A 16,099-nucleotide genomic window follows, 5' to 3' on the forward strand; every position below is an offset into this window, starting at 1 on the left:
ATCCGCACGGTTCAGTAGGAATCCTGAACACTACACTGCACCCAAGGCTGTGGGGGGGTGCACGTGTCCTCTGTGTGTGTCGTGTGCGTGTTGTGTGTGTCATCTGTGTGTGCATTATCTGTGCGTGCGTGCGTGTGTGTGTGTGTGTGTGTTCGTAACACCACTGATCAGAGCTGATTGCTTGATTTTTCATACTAAAGGTCTTTACTGAGGGGAACAAACGCCACAGAAAGAAGGAAAAGATAAGCATGTCGTGTGATCGATCAGCAGCTTCCTCACCACAGGCATCGGCTTGCTGTTATTGGCCTCACACAAATATGCTTCCCTTGCAAAGTGATTTTGGGGGACTAATTATGAACCCATGCATACTGTCTCCAGGTATCATAGCAACTAGCACAATAGTATGAGCAAAGGAGAGAATAATCCCTTCTTCACAGTCTGCACACAGAACCCCCTTCTCAGCAAAAAGAAGTACAAAATTACAGAGAAAAGAGATGCATTGGACCGTAAGAAAATGAATCTTTCCTCCGTGCTATTTATAGGGAAATGACGGTGGTATAGATTCACATAAACTACAATACATTATTTGAATTCAGGACTTCATTGTCAGCTAAATTCTCTGGGTGCAACCAATAGCTTTTCTGCCTCTCTGAACCATTTCATTCTAATTTCATACTGAGTTATTGCGACGGATTAATAGCTGCTGTATGGAATGGAAAATGAATGTGTTTAGAGTAAATGATGCCTAGAAGGCTTAACGGTATAAAAGAGAAAGACCTCCACATGCTTTCTCTTTCTTCCCAATGGAAATACATACTCTACAGTAGTGAGGCTGAAACGAAAAAAAAGCATATTCTAAATTGAATTCCCTGTCTTCTTGCTTCTGTATTGCTTCTATATCCTGTTCCTTTGACATTTCTACAGAACGCACAGGAACTGTGTTCTACATAAGTACATTTTGACATAAGCAGGAGTAAAACACTAAAACAGCCATTATTAATTCAGAAGGCTCAGTGAGGATCAAGTGCTCTCTGCCCTACCATTCATAAATCAACAGCTTCTATCTGCATTCATACCAAGCCATTGCAGGGGAACGAAAACAAAGCATGTGTCAGCTCGTGAAGGAGGCCATGTCTGGTGATGCTGGGTTTACAGATTGATGTCAATTATATACAGATTAAATAAGTGAGAGGAGGAAAGAAGTAATAAATCCAGTAGGCTACAACCAAAAAAACTGAACGTAGGCTTGCCAAATTCTGGTAACTTTCGCACATTTCTTCCCCAATATCCTGGTTGGTTCCGGATTTCCATCTGATTCCGGGAGTCTTCCATCTGGGAATTCCTGAAGACCTGAGAATTTTGGAAAAGCAGAACTTTGCAACCCTAACTCCATACTACTGGAACTTGGAGTTCACCTGAAATACGCATCCTTCTACTTTCCTCTGGCATCTCATATGATTGTAAATCAAAGACACCTACAGTAGAGATGCTGAGACATGTATTCCTATGTCCATAAAAAAAACTGGTCTAAATTGCAGACTTCCTGCCGTTAGGGGCCTGTCCAGGGGCCCTGTTGAGTGTGATGGCTTTATTGTGTATTAGGGTTGTAACATAAGTACATGTGGTTGGGGAATGGAAGCAGATGGCAGTGACATGATGCAAGGAGGGTGCTGAACGATGGCTGCCTCATATTTATGAGTGAGCCTGGGGCTCACTTTCACCACTTCTATTGTTAATGAACCCAAACTACAGTTCCCTGACTGGTTTATATGTGCCTGTGTGTCACTCTGAAGACGTTACTGCACAGTGGACACACATGAGGCACACGTGAGATACTGAACATACCACCTCTGTTAAATTAAGGAAGGAGATTCATTTTCCGTTAAGTGTTTTCACTTATAACCTTGAATGCGGTATGATACATTATGATACCCTACGGTGTACGTCAATACATAGTGTCAATTTATCAACGGTTTAATTCATTAATCATCAAATAAGAAAGAACACTATGACAGGCATTACAGCAGTATACACACTATGCACTATGGGTAAAGGGCCGATCAAGGTTATTCAGTCACGTACCATTGAATGCCATTGGATTAGAGGTTGATTCTCCGGCTTTCTGCTTCCTCTCTTTGATCATGAACACATCATTATAGAATTCCACACAATCAGATAAATGAAAGTGCACCTTCCAGCTCAAAGAACAGTAATGAGATTTGCATTCATTGAAAATGTGACTGAATTGACTAAATAATTGTTGCTATTGCTTATGCTTTAGATCTTTTACATGTTATGGTATACAGTCAAAATCATACTTTCTTATCATTTGATTGTTTGGTGCAGGAATAAACACGTCCAACATTTTCTATTGTTTAGGAAAGGGACGATTCTTCCGATTCCGCCAGGCTGCCTTTAGTCTGGTCTCCAACAAACAGTCTCTTCCACAAGAAGACCCAGATGCCGTCATGGTGGACTCCCCCTCCCCCAAACAGAACGAGGACTCTGTGGCTCTGACCAACTTCCAGTCGCCCCCGACCGAGGACAACTGCAGCCCCACCGATGCCAACGACACACGGGCCCTCATCAGCTCCAGCCACCACTCCTCCCAGGCCAGTGTGCATGGACCCGGACCCCTGGACCACTCCTCTCCCAAGCAGCACCCGTGGGACAAGCTGTACCAGACGGAGGCGCACCAGTCCACCACCTGCCTCGCACACACCATCTCCAGAGGCAGCATCAGCGGGAGCAGCATGAGGCGAGCCTCCTCCGTCCAAGACATAGAAGGCTTCAACAACTCCAAGAGCATGTTCAGGGACCGACATGCAAGTGAAGGTAAAGTAGGACGATGAAATGTCTAGCGAAAGCTTTGTGGTCCCTAGATTTTGAATGGGGACAGAGCTATTGTCATCTTTGTGTCTTGTGAGTACTCCTTGCTCAGGAATTGTGTATTACGGTATACTATTACGTATCCATGCCAACATTATCTGCATCCACAGTACTATTTCTATCTTCTCTCTTCCCTTCGCCACTATGATGCTGCTTTTAGACAATGGTCGCTATATCAGAGGTAACGATGTGTTCCCTGACCATGCTTGTCGTGCATTGGACTGTTTGACGCATGTATCCTAGTCAAGCCAATTGACCACGAGTGATGATGATTTCTCCCTGAAATTCTACACTCAACGAAGCGCTGCACTTGAGAATGTGTTGTGACTTAGACAGTTGAGTGTTTTTGTCATGTCAGCTATTTTAAATGTCTTTGGATGATTGATCAACACCCCCTGAATGAAAGCCTGCTGCCTCCACTGACTGCTAATATTGCCATCCCCACCCAACCCAACACCTGCATGAAAGAAAGCTATTTTGCTTTCTGAGAGGGGGGGGGGGGGATCAGTGGTCACTATGCTCTGTCTGCTTCCCATCAGTTTCCCTGATCACCAACGCCAACCATCATCAAATGTGTGATGTTTGGCTCACTGCTACAGTTTTGACCTCTGTCCAGGTACTATTCAATGTCCTTTAGTAGAGCTGTGCTATACTGTATTACCATCTCTCTACAGTCCATTTCTTTGGGTTGTCTTTCCGTTCCAGGTCCGTTCAACCATCTCAAGTCCAGTTTGCTTGGCTCCACCTCTGAATCCAACATCAACAAGTACAGCACCATCAACAAGATCCCGCTGATTGCGCTCAACTTCGCGGAGCGGAATAACGAAAATAAGGCACACTCTCCCCCATCATCAGAAAACACTATCATAGCACCCAAGGTTAAGGACAGAACGCACAACGTCACTGAAAAAGTCACACAGGTGAGACAATTGGCTGTCTGGAAAGCACATTTGGCTCTTTTTTTCGTACAACTTTCATGTCACATTATGCGTACGGGTCACAAAATGAGACATTTACCAAATGAATGCCAGACACATTGCTGCCTATATTATTCATTATGTCTGCACTAATGGCTGCTTTTTTCCACACTGTTTGACATGGGTGCTAATGCAATGAATTGGAGAAACAATCTCATCAATGAATAGCCGGTGTGACATTTGCTCCGTGGAAAAACAAGTCCAGCAGTGTAATACAGTATGCAGTAGAATCTCTCCTGCTTGTTCCTTAGCGCTGTATAGTGCTGTATAGTGACTGTCCTCTCATTAACGTCAGTGTCAAACCTCAGCACAGGCTGTAGGGTAGAACACCAAGCTTTCCCGTACAACCAGACCTTCTTTGACAGGCGAAAAACAGAGCACTCCTCCTGACAATGACATTCTATAGAAGAGACAAGCCATTCTCACTCATAAGTACAGCCATCATCCGACTGAACGCGCTGAATTTTCTGGGTTGCACTACCTTGAATTGGCCATTCGGTGGGTGGGTTTTTCCACATTAGATACGGTAGATGTCGAGATGCATGGGAGAATCCATAATTCATCTTGTAGATGTACTGAGGCAACATAAAACAAAGCCCTCTGTCCTCATCATTTCTCCAGCACCATCATCAGATAGAAGGTCTCTCTTTGCAGCCTGTCAGAGCTCATTAAGATCCAAAGGAGAGGAAGGCCACATACTAACTGGCCATTATAAACTGGGTGGTTTGAGCCCTGAATGCTGATTGGCTGACAGCCATGGTATATCAGATCGTATCAAATCAAACTTTATTTGTCACACGGGCCGAATACAACAAGTGTAGACCTTACCGTGAAATGCTGACTTACAAGCCCTTAACCTCTCTGGGGTATGTGGGACGCTAGCGTCCCACATGCGGGACACACTCGCCAACAGCCAGTGAAATAGCAGGGTGCCAAATTCAAAACAACAAAAATCTCATAATTCAAATTTCTCAAACATACAACTATTATATCCCATTTTAAAGATACACTTCTCGTTAAACCAACTACAGTGTCCGATTTCAAAAAGGCTTTACGGCGAAAGCATAACATTAGATTATGTTAGGACAGCGCCTAGACAAGAAAAACCACACAGCCATTTTCCAAGCAAGGAGAGGCGTCACAAAATCCATAAATACAGCTAAAATTAATCACTAACCTTTGATGATCTTCATCAGATGGCACTCATAGGACTTCATGTTACACAATACATGTATGTTTTGCTCGATAAAGTTCATATTTATATAAAAAAAAAACATTTTACATTGGCGTGTAATGTTCAGAAATGTTTTGCCTCCCAAAACTTACTGTGAATGAGAACATCAATTTACAGAAATACTCATCATAAATGTTGATAAAATATACAACTGTTATTCAAAGAATTATAGATACACTTCTCCTTAATGCAACCGCTGTGTCAGATTTCAAAAAAGTTTTACGGCGAAGCACACTTTGCAATAATCTGAGTACAGCGCTCAGACATCAAAACAAGCCATACAGATACCCGCCATTTTGGAGTCAACAGAAGTCACAAATAACATTATAAATATTCACTTACCTTTGATGATCTTCATCGGAATGAACTCCCAGGAATCCCAGTTCCACAATAAATGTTTGTTTTGTTTCGATAAAGTCCATCCTTTATGTCCAAATACCTCCTTTTTGTTCGCACGTTCAGTCGAGTAATCCAAATGTACTGTGCTCGCGCAGTAAGTTCAGACGAAAAGTCAAAAAAGTTATATTACAGGTCGTAGAAACATGTCAAACGATGTATAGCATCAATCTTTAGGATGTTTTTATCATAAATCTTCGATAATATTCCAACCGGACAATTCCATTGTCTTCAGAAATAAAAAGGAACACACCTAACTCTCATGGGCGCGCGCCTGTCTGAGCTCATGTCATTTTCTCAGTCATCTGATTCCAATAGCTCTTATTCTCTCCCCATTCACAGTAGAAGCATGAAACAACGTTCTAAAGACTGTTGACATCTAGTGGAAGCCGTAGGAAGTGCAAAATGACCCCACAGACACTGTATACTGGATAGGCAGTCACTTGAAAAACTACAACCTCAGATTTCCCACTTCCTGGTTGCATTTTTTCTCAAGTTTTTGCCTGCCATATGAGTTCTGTTATACTCACAGACATCATTCAAACAGTTTTAGAAACCTCAGTGTTTTCTATATAACATGCATATCCTACCTTCTGGGCCTGAGTAGCAGGCAGTTTACTACGGACACGCTTTTCATCCAAACGTCAAAATACTGCCCCTACCCCGATGAAGTTAACCAACAGTGCAGTTCAAGAAGAGTTAAGAAAATATTTACCAAATAAACTAAAGTAAAAAATAGTGGGGTACCGGTACCGAGTCAGTGTGCAAGGGTACAGATTGGTTGAGGTAATTTGTACATGTAGGTAGGGGTGAAGTGACTATGCATAGATAACGAACAGCGAGTAGCAGCAGTGTACAAAACAAATGGGGGGGGGGGGTCAATGTAATAGTCCGGTGGCCATTTGATTAATTGTTCAGCAGTCTTATGGCTTGGGGGGGTAGAAGCTGTTAAGGAGCCTTTTGGTCCTAGACTTGGTGCTCCGGTACTGCTTGCCATGCAGTAGCAGAGAAAACAGTCTATGACTTGGGTGACTGGAGTCTCTGACAATTTTATGGGCTTTCCTCTAACTCCGCCTATTATATAGGTCCTGGATGGCAGGAAAATGGGCCCCAGTGATGTACTGGGCCATACACACCACCCTCTGTAGTGCCTTATGGTCAGATGCCGAGCAGTTGCCATACCAGGCGTTGATGCAACCGGTCAGGATGCTCTCGATAGTGCAGCTGTAGAACTTTCTGAGGATCTGGGGACCCATGCCAAATATTTTCAGTCTCCTGAGGGGGAAAAGGTTTTGTCATGCACTCTTCACAACTGTCTTGGTGTGTTTGGACCATGATAGTTCATTGTTGATGTAGAAACTCGCTCCACTACAGCCCCATTGATGTTAATGGGCGCCTGTTCGGCCCACCTTTTCCTGTGGTTCGCGATCAGCTCCTTTGTCTTGCTCACATTGAGGGAGAGGTTCTGGTCCTGGCACCACACTGCCAGTTCTCTGACCTCCCTATAGGCTGTCTCATCATTGTCGGTGATCAGGCCTATCACTGTTGTGTCGTCAGCAAACTTAATGATGGTGTTGGAGTCGTGTTTGGCCACGCAGTCGTGGGTGAACAGGGAGTACAGGAGGGGACTAAGTACACACCCCTGAGGGGCCCCAGTGTTGAGGATCAACGAGGCAGACATGTTGTTGCCTATCCTTACCACCTGGAGGCGCCCCGTCAGGATGTCCAGGATCCAGTTGCAGAGGGAGGTGTTTAGTCCCAGGGTCCTTAGCTTATTGATGAGCTTCATGTGTACTATGGTGTTGAACCCTGAGCTGTAGTCAATGAACAGCATTCTCACATAGGTGTTCCTTTTGTCCAGGTGGGAAAGGGCAGTGTGGAGTGCGATTAAGATTGCGTCATCTGTGGATCTGTTGGGGCAGTATGCGAATTGGAGTGGGTCTAGGGTATCCAGGAGGATGCCGTTGATGTGAGCCATGACCAGCCTTTCAAAGCACTTCATGTGGCTACCGACGTGAGTGCTCCAGGGCGGTAATCATTTAGGCAGGTTACCTTCACTTCCTTGGGCACAGGGACTATGGTGGTCTGCTTGAAACATGTAGGTATTACCGACTCAGTCAGAGAGAAGTTGAAAATGTCGATGAAGACACTTGCCAGTTGGTCTGCGCATGCTTTGAGTACACGTCCTGGTATTCCATCTGGCCCTGCGGCTTTGTGGATGTTGACCTGTTTAAAGGTCTGCTCAAATCGGCTACGGAGAGCGTTATCAAACAGTCATTACAGTATCCCACGGAAATGACCAAATATTTATTTTTACTGCTCTAATTATGTTGGTAACCAGTTTATAATAGCAATAAGGCACCTTGGGGATTTGTGATACATGGCCAATATATCTAAGCTAAGGGCTATGTCCAAGCACTCCGCGTTGCGTCGTGCTTAAGAACAGCCCTTAGACATGGTATATTGGCCATATACCACACCCCCTCGGGCATTATTGCTTAAATAGAGTACAACATTGCTTAGATAGCCATAATAAGCCCCAGAGTCAGAGTCCAACCATGGAGAGAAGCTAACCCAGAAGCTGTTGAATAATGGACACTGTCTGTTGTATCTCTACCATTGCTATGAATAGAGCACTGCAAATGTAAAAAGCTTTTGTAAAAGGTACTATTTTCAAAAGATATATTGCTAGGATATGTAACCTGATTATCCTCCCTCAATTCTATCATTAAATCAAATTGCATTTTCAAAATGTTCTACCCCCAAAAATCTATACATGAATTTACTAGCAGAATGTTAGACGGTAAGGCAGTGATTCTGTAGCCTGGTTGCCGTCTCTGTTCAGCAATTACAATCCACTCCTTGTAATTTGCCAAAGACAGGAGTGGGATGTTAGCTAAAAAGACTGTTACCCAGACTTGTGATCCTGTGGAACACATTTGATATTGGAAATCATATTATTCACATCCCAAGACGGTGGCAATCGTCCTGTCTGTCAAATGAGAGGAGAGGACTTGTCCTAATAGAGTTGGACTGTACCTCACTTACTCTCAGGTTAGCTGAATCATAGCGGCTGTCAAGTCCTTGAGGCAGGCACATTACCTCGATTGCTCCGGCAATAGCCAGCTACTGAGATAAGGGAGTTAAAAGCTGCCTCGGATAGATTATTATATTGCCACTTAGAGAAATGTTCGACACTCAAATCTACAGAGTAAAACTTTTTGTCAGAATTTGTTTAAATTAGTGCTCTTGGTGATTGCTGTCCCCTCTTCTCTCTGCTACTACAGGTACTGTCACTGGGTGCTGATGTCCTTCCAGAATACAAGCTCCAGACTCCACGCATGGACAGATTCACCATCCTCCACTACAGCCCGTTCAAAGCTATGTGGGACTGGCTCATCCTGCTGCTGGTCATCTATACAGCCATCCTCACACCCTACTCTGCTGCTTTCCTACTCAATGACCGCGAGGAGCAAATGAGGCGCGAGTGTGGATACTCCTGCAATCCCCTGAACGTGGTGGATTTCATGGTGGACATCATGTTCATCGTTGACATCGTTATCAACTTCCGGACCACCTATGTGAACCTGAACGAGGAAGTGGTCAGCCAGCCAGGGAAGATCGCCATTCACTATTTCAAAGGCTGGTTCCTTATAGACATGGTGGCTGCCATCCCCTTTGACCTGCTTATCTTCGGTTCAGGATCAGATGAAGTAAGTCATCCCTAATGCATGTCTTTCCCTGTGTTTTTCTCTCTGGGAGGTTTATTGCATATCACTTCAGCAGTGCTTCCACTCTTTTCCCATTTATTAAGCTCAGACTTATGCCCGTGGGCTACTTCTTAAAGGCTGAATTTTTCTGTCTCGGCTCTGAAAGGATTACTGTATTAAATTGCATGTTGTTGTTGTTGTTTTTTTTTGAATGGCCGTCGTTCCAAAATCCATTTACGTGGATTAATGGCTTCAATGATGCATTTAAATGAGGAGCGAGCCAGCAGAGCCCAGCAGTGCTGTGTGCACAGCTGACATACAGATGTGAAAGGCCCATTGGCAGGCAGGCCCAGGGCAGGATTAAGAAATCATAGGCCCCATGGTTTAGGATTTTTATGCCCCCCCCCCTCCTGACACACCCTAATTTTCTGTAAACAAATCTGCGCACAAAGTTGCAAATCGGTGCGTGGTAAGTTTACGGTTGAAGATAAAGCCCCTTTATAATAAAGCCATAACACTTGCGATGTGGCATAGGCTACTGTTGAGCAGAGGCATTTTTAGGATTTCTAGACATGGGGAAAAATTTGTAGCAGGGTTGGGATTTTTTGGGGGGCTTTTTATAATTTCATTTACATGCATTTCATTTACATGGCAGAAGACATTAGTAGAATACTTTTTTATACCACACAAATGAATGAAATGAATGGCTGCTCTGACACTGACAAACTGAGATCAATAAAAATGATCTGGTCTTGAATTAAAACAATAGCCCAGGCCAATGAAGGGACACACAGATTTGACAATAATTGGAGGAAATAAATGAATGAATGTATATAAAGGTAGGGCCGTGGAAAAGCAAAAAAAAAGGTAGGGACGTGGATCAGAAAACCACTCAGTATCTGGTGTGACCACCATTTTCCTCATGCAGCACAACATCTCCTTCGCATTGATCAGGCTATTGATTGTGGCCTGTGGGATGTTGTGCCAGTCCTCTTCAATGGCGGTGTGAAGTTGCTGGATATTGGCGGGAACTGGAACACGCTGTCATACACGTCGATCCAGAGCATCACAAACATGCTCAATGGGTGACATTGTCTTGTATGTAGGCCATGGAAGAACTGGGACATTTTCAACTTCCAGGAATTGTGTACAGATCGACATGGGGCTGTGCATTATCATGCTGAAACATGAGGTGATGGCGGCAGATGAATGGCATGACAATGGGCATCAGGATCTCGTCACGGTATCTCTGTGCATTCAAATTGCCATTGATAAAATGCAATTGTGTTTATTGTCCGTAGCTTATGCCTGCCTGCCCAACCCATAACCCCACCATGGGGCACTCTGTTCACAACGTTGACGTCAGCAAACCGCTCGCCCACACAACGGCATACATGTTGTGTGCCATCTGACAGGTAGAGTTGAAACCGGGATTCATCCGTGAAGAGCACACTTCTTCAGCATGCAACTGGCCAACGAAGGTGAGCATTTGCCCACTGAAGTCAGTTATAACGGCAAACTGCAGTCAGGTCAAAACCCTGGTAAGGACAACAAGAAAGCAGATGAGCTTCCTTGAGACGGTTTCTGAAAGTTTGTGCAGAAGTTCTTCGGTTGTGTTAACCCACAGTTTCATTAGCTGTCCGAGTGGCTGGTCTCAGATGATACTGCAGGTGAAGAAGCCAGATGTGGAGGTCCTAGGCTGGTGTGGTTACACGTGGTCTGCGGTTGTGAAGCCGGTTGGATGTACTGCCTAATTCTCTAAAACGACATTGTAGGCAGCTTATGGTAGAGAAATGAACTCGCCAATTGCATGCTCTCTCAAAACTTCAGACATCTGTGGCATTGGGTTCTGTGACAAAACGGCACATTTTAGAGTGGCCTTTTATTGTCCCCAGCACAAGATGCACCTGTGTAATGATTATGCTGTTTACTCAGCTTCTTGATATGCCACATCTGTCAGGTGGATGGATGAGCTTGGCAAAGGAGAAATGCTCACTAACAGGGATGTAAACAAATTTGTGCACAATATTTTTGAGAAATAAGCTATTTGTGTGTATGGAACATTTCTGGGATCTTTTATTTCAGCTCATGAAACCGAGGACCAGCACTTTACATGTTGCACTTATATTTTTGTTCAGTATATATACAGTGCATCGGAAAGTATTCAGACCCATTCCCTTTTTCCACATTTTGTTACGTTACAGCCTTATTCTTAAATGGATACAATAAATGTTTTCCTACACACAATACCCCATAATGACAAAGTGAAAACAGGTTTTTAGAAATTTGGAGGCACAGATCTGGGGAAGGGTACCAAAAATGTTTTCAGCATTGAAGGTCCCCAAGAACACAGTGGCCTCCTTCCTTCTTAAATGGCAGAAGTTTGGAACCACCAAGACTCTTCCTAGAGCTGGCTGCCCGGCTAAACTGGCCAATCGAGGGAGAAGGGCCTTGGTCAGGGGGGTGACCAAGAACCCAATGGTCATACTGACAGAGCTCCATAGTTCCTCTGTGGAGATGGGAGAACCTTCCAAAAGGACAACCATCACTGCAGCACTCCACCAATCAGGCCTTTATGATAGTGGCCAGACAGAAGCCACTCCTTAGTAAAATGCACAACAGCCTGCTTGGAGTTTGCCTAAAGGCACCTAAAGGACTCAGACCATGAGAAACAAGATTCTCTGGTCTGATGAAACCAAGATTGAACTTTATGGCCTGAATGCCAAGCGTCACATCTGGAGAAAACCTGGCACCATCCCTACGGTGAAGCATGGTGGTGGCAGCATCATGCTGTGGGGATATTTTTCAGCGGCAGGGACTGGGAGACTAGTCAGGATCGAGGGAAAGATGAATGGATGCAAGTACAGAGAGATCCTTGATGAAAACCTGCTCCAGAGTGCTCAGGACCTCAGACTGGAGCGAAAGTTGACCTTCCAACAGGACAACGATCCTAAACACACAGCCAAGACAACACAGGAGTGGCTTTGGGACAAGTCTTTGAAAGTCAATAAGTGGCCCAGTTAGAGCCCAGACTTGAACCCGATCGAATATCTCTGGAGAGACCTGAAAATAGCTGTGCAGCGACGCTCCCCATCCAACCTGACAGAGCTTGAGAGGATCTGCCGAGAAGAATGGGAGAAACTCCCCAAATACAGGTGTACCAAGCTTGTAGCGTCATACCCAAGAAGACTCGATGCTGTAATTGCTGCCAAAGGTGCTTCAACAAAGTACTGAGTAAAGGGTTTGAATTCCTATGTAAATGTGGTATTTCAGTCTTTTAAAAAAAAGAAATGTGCAAACCTGTTTTTGCTTTGGAAGCCAAATAAGTCATTATGGAGTATTGCGTGTAGGGAAAAAAAACATTTAATACATTTTAGGATAAGACTGTAACGTAACAAAATGTGGAAAAGGTCAAGGGGTCTGAATACTTTCAGAATGCACTGTATATACATACTACAGTAAGCTACTAAATAAACTTTTCAGTGCCACACTGACTCACCCAGTGATGAAGATGAAGCCATAGGCTACTCACCCAGTGATGAAGATGAAGCCATAGGCTACTCACCGGTGATGGCCGTTGCGCTCCCGTGGCAATAGCTTATCTCAAGATGAGCTACTTTTAAAAACAGTGCTGTTGTTCGCTCAAAATTGGGAGTTGTTGAGTACTTTTGTTCTGTTATTGGTTCTATAGGCAGATTAGTCTCCTCTTTTCAGCAGTAGGCATTTGCTTTAAAAACTGTACTTTTTTCTCGTGATTGTAGCCTAGAGGTTAAGAGCATTGGGCCAATAACCAAAAGGTCGTTGGATCGAATTCCTGAGTCGACTAGATGATAATCTGACGTTGTCCCAGCAAATCCCTCTAGATAAGAGTGTCAGTTAAATTACTAAAATGTAAATGTATGTATTTAGAAAATTTTAAAAGGCAAACTGACAGCTGCAACCAACCATATAAATATAGTCCATAGATAGCAGTTCCCATTCAAGTCAGGAATGGCAGCCATTGCTACTGTAGTGTACCCATGAGTTTAACAATCAAATTACCAGGGTAAGAAGTTCCAAAACCCTTCTATGAATTATATGTCTATGGCCACAACGCAACAAGCTGTTTTATATTTGGCTGGCATTCTGCCCAAATTGCTGCCTTACCGACGGTAGGCATACCTGTAACTGCCAAAATAAAAGAAATAAGTAAATGAGGGATACAAAGTATATGTTATGGTGTTGGGTGCATTTTCCTGCCATGGTTTAGGTCCACTTGTAGAATCTATGCCATGGCACATTGAAACTGTTCTGGCAGCTCGTAGTGGCCCAACACCCTATTTAAACACGTTATGTTGGTGTTTCCTTTATTTTAGCAGTTACATGTATGTGATTGTGATAAAACTTAATTCACAGTTATGTTTTTTGAAACTATTGATTCTCTGTGGCTAAATTATGCTTTCTGGTGTATTTTGAACATTGAGAGTGGGCTCCTGTGGGCTTTGGTCCAGGGGCTTCCCTGTAAGCCCCTGCATTAATCCAGCCCTGGGCAGGCCGGCATGTTTGCTTGTTTGTTAATGAGGGAATATCCTTTCAGTGCTTTATCATGCTCTGTTGGCACACCCATAGAAATAAGAATGAATAGAACAGGCTTCTATGGGCTCACCAGAACACGAGAGAGAGAGACAGCTTGCGATTCATTATAAAGCATAATCACCTATTCCACCTCTACTACTGAGTCAGCTCCCGAGTGGTGCAGCGGTCTAAGGCACTGCATTTCAGTGCTAGAGGTGTCACTACAGATCCTGGTTTGATTCAAGGCTGTATCACAACCGGACGGGATTGGGAGTCCCATAGGGCGGTGCACAATTGGACCAGTGTCGTCTGGGTTAGGTTTTCGTCTGGGTAGGCCGTCATTGTAAATAAGAATTTGTTCTTAACTGACTTGCCTATTTATATAAAGGTTAAGTATATATACAGTGAGGGAAAAAAGTATTTGATCCCCTGCTGATTTTGTACGTTTGCCCACTGACAAAGAAATGATCAGTCTATAATTTTAATGGTAGGTTTATTTGAACAGTGAGAGACAGAATAACAACAAAAAAATCCAGAAAAACGCATGTCAAAAATCCCAGTCATGTGAAATCCATGTACTAGGGCCTAATTTATGTATTTGAATTTACTGATTTCCTCATATGAACTGTAACTCAGTAAAATCTTTGAAATTGTTGCATGTTGCATTGTGTATTTTGGCCTGACTTGCACTCCTTGACGAGTTATTAAAATTGGGCTTTAGAGGGCTTGTTAATATGGAGTCTATTTTATGTTGGTAAAGGACTTGTTGTGCTATTATATCAGAGTGGTCTCATAGATTAGACGTAACATAGTAAACTTAAATCCAGGACACTCAAATTAATATGATATGTTATGTTCGGTATGGTTACATAAGATAGAAGGTTACTTAAGGCAAAGGAGGGTGGTTGGTCGGGGTGGATGGATGGGTCTATAGCAAACCAAAGGTTGCACATTCGAATCTCATCACAGACAACTTTAGCATTTGAACAACTTTGCAACTAGGCTACTTACTACTTAAATAGCTACTTTGCAACTACTTAGCATGTTAGCTAACTTTTCCCCTAACCCTAGGCCCTTTCCCTAACCCTAACTTTAACCCTTTAACCTAACTCCTTAACCTTAAACCTAACCTTACCCCCTAGTGCTAGCTAACGTTAGCATCAGCTCAGACCAGGTTGATTACATAAGCCCTATGTGGAGCTAGATCAGGGATGGGCAACTGGTGGCCTGTGAGCCGCACCCCTTTTGAAGGCCCCCCCCCCCCCCCCCCCAACAACAAAAAAAAACTTGTTGCAAGTGCATCAGCAGTTTTTATTCTTTTCATGTCAGTAATTGATAGCCATGAAATTAGCCCATGTCAGATAAAAAAAATGTAGATTGGTAAATTAGTCTAGCGGCCAAAAAGCTTTCAGTGTAAAAAACAGATATAAAGTATGTAGAAAAGATCATGGACCTATATCATTTTAAATAAAATAATCAGCTAGACAGTGAGTGGAACTGAAAATTCCAAAAACATTTTGGTATTAAGTGTCAGCAAAAGAACATGGCAAAATGCATAGAATTGGAGGAAATTATCAATGTTTTCAATTGTACCTGTTTCACATAATGCCCTGCAGCTATGTCTCACTGCAGCTTCAACTCTGAAATCTAAGGCCATTCAACAAACATACAATCCCTCAGCCACACCACGGACTCAGCCACACATAGAGCACTAGTCAAACGTTTGGACACACCTACTCATTCAAGGGTTTTTCTTTATTTTTACTATTTTCTACATTGTAGAATAATAGTAAAAACATGAAAACTATGAAATAACACATATGGATTCATGTAGTAACCAAAAATGTATTAAATATATTTTACATTCTTCAAAGTAGCCACCCTTTGCCTTGATGACAGCTATGTATACGCTTGGCATTTTCTCAACCAGCTTCACGTGGAATGCTTTTCCAACAGTCTTAAAAGAGTTCCTGCATATGCTGAGCACTTGTTGGCTGCCTTTCCATCACTCTGTGGTCCAACTCATCCCTAACCATCTCAATTGGGTTGAGGTCGGGTGATTGAGGAGGCCAGGTCATCTGATGCAGCACTCCATCACTCTCCTTCTTGGTCAAATAGCCCTTACACAGCCTGGAGATATGTTGGGTCATTGTCCTGTTGAAAAACAAATGATAGTCACATTAAGCGCAAACCAGATGGAATGGCGTATCACTGCAGAATGCTGTGGTAGCCATGCTGGTTAAGTGTGCCTTGAATTCTAAATAAATCACAGACAGTGTCACCAGAAAAGCACCCCCACACCATCACACTTCCTCCATGAACCACACATGCGGAGATCA

At 43.4% G+C, this 16,099-nt stretch overlaps 1 protein-coding gene across 1 annotated transcript in view; it reads left to right on the top strand.

Moving 5' to 3' along the window:
- Nucleotides 1-16,099, top strand: part of LOC115156063 (potassium voltage-gated channel subfamily H member 7) — a 47,442-nt gene that overhangs the window by 12,061 nt on the left and 19,282 nt on the right. The window contains exons 4-7 of the mRNA XM_029703293.1: nucleotides 2,380-2,835; nucleotides 3,050-3,070; nucleotides 3,595-3,809; nucleotides 8,784-9,209. Coding sequence (XP_029559153.1) covers nucleotides 2,380-2,835; nucleotides 3,050-3,070; nucleotides 3,595-3,809; nucleotides 8,784-9,209 — 1,118 coding nt within the window. The remainder of the gene's footprint in view (nucleotides 1-2,379; nucleotides 2,836-3,049; nucleotides 3,071-3,594; nucleotides 3,810-8,783; nucleotides 9,210-16,099) is intronic.

This window comes from Salmo trutta, chromosome 20, assembly GCF_901001165.1.
Source record: "Salmo trutta chromosome 20, fSalTru1.1, whole genome shotgun sequence".
NCBI lineage: Eukaryota > Metazoa > Chordata > Actinopteri > Salmoniformes > Salmonidae > Salmo > Salmo trutta.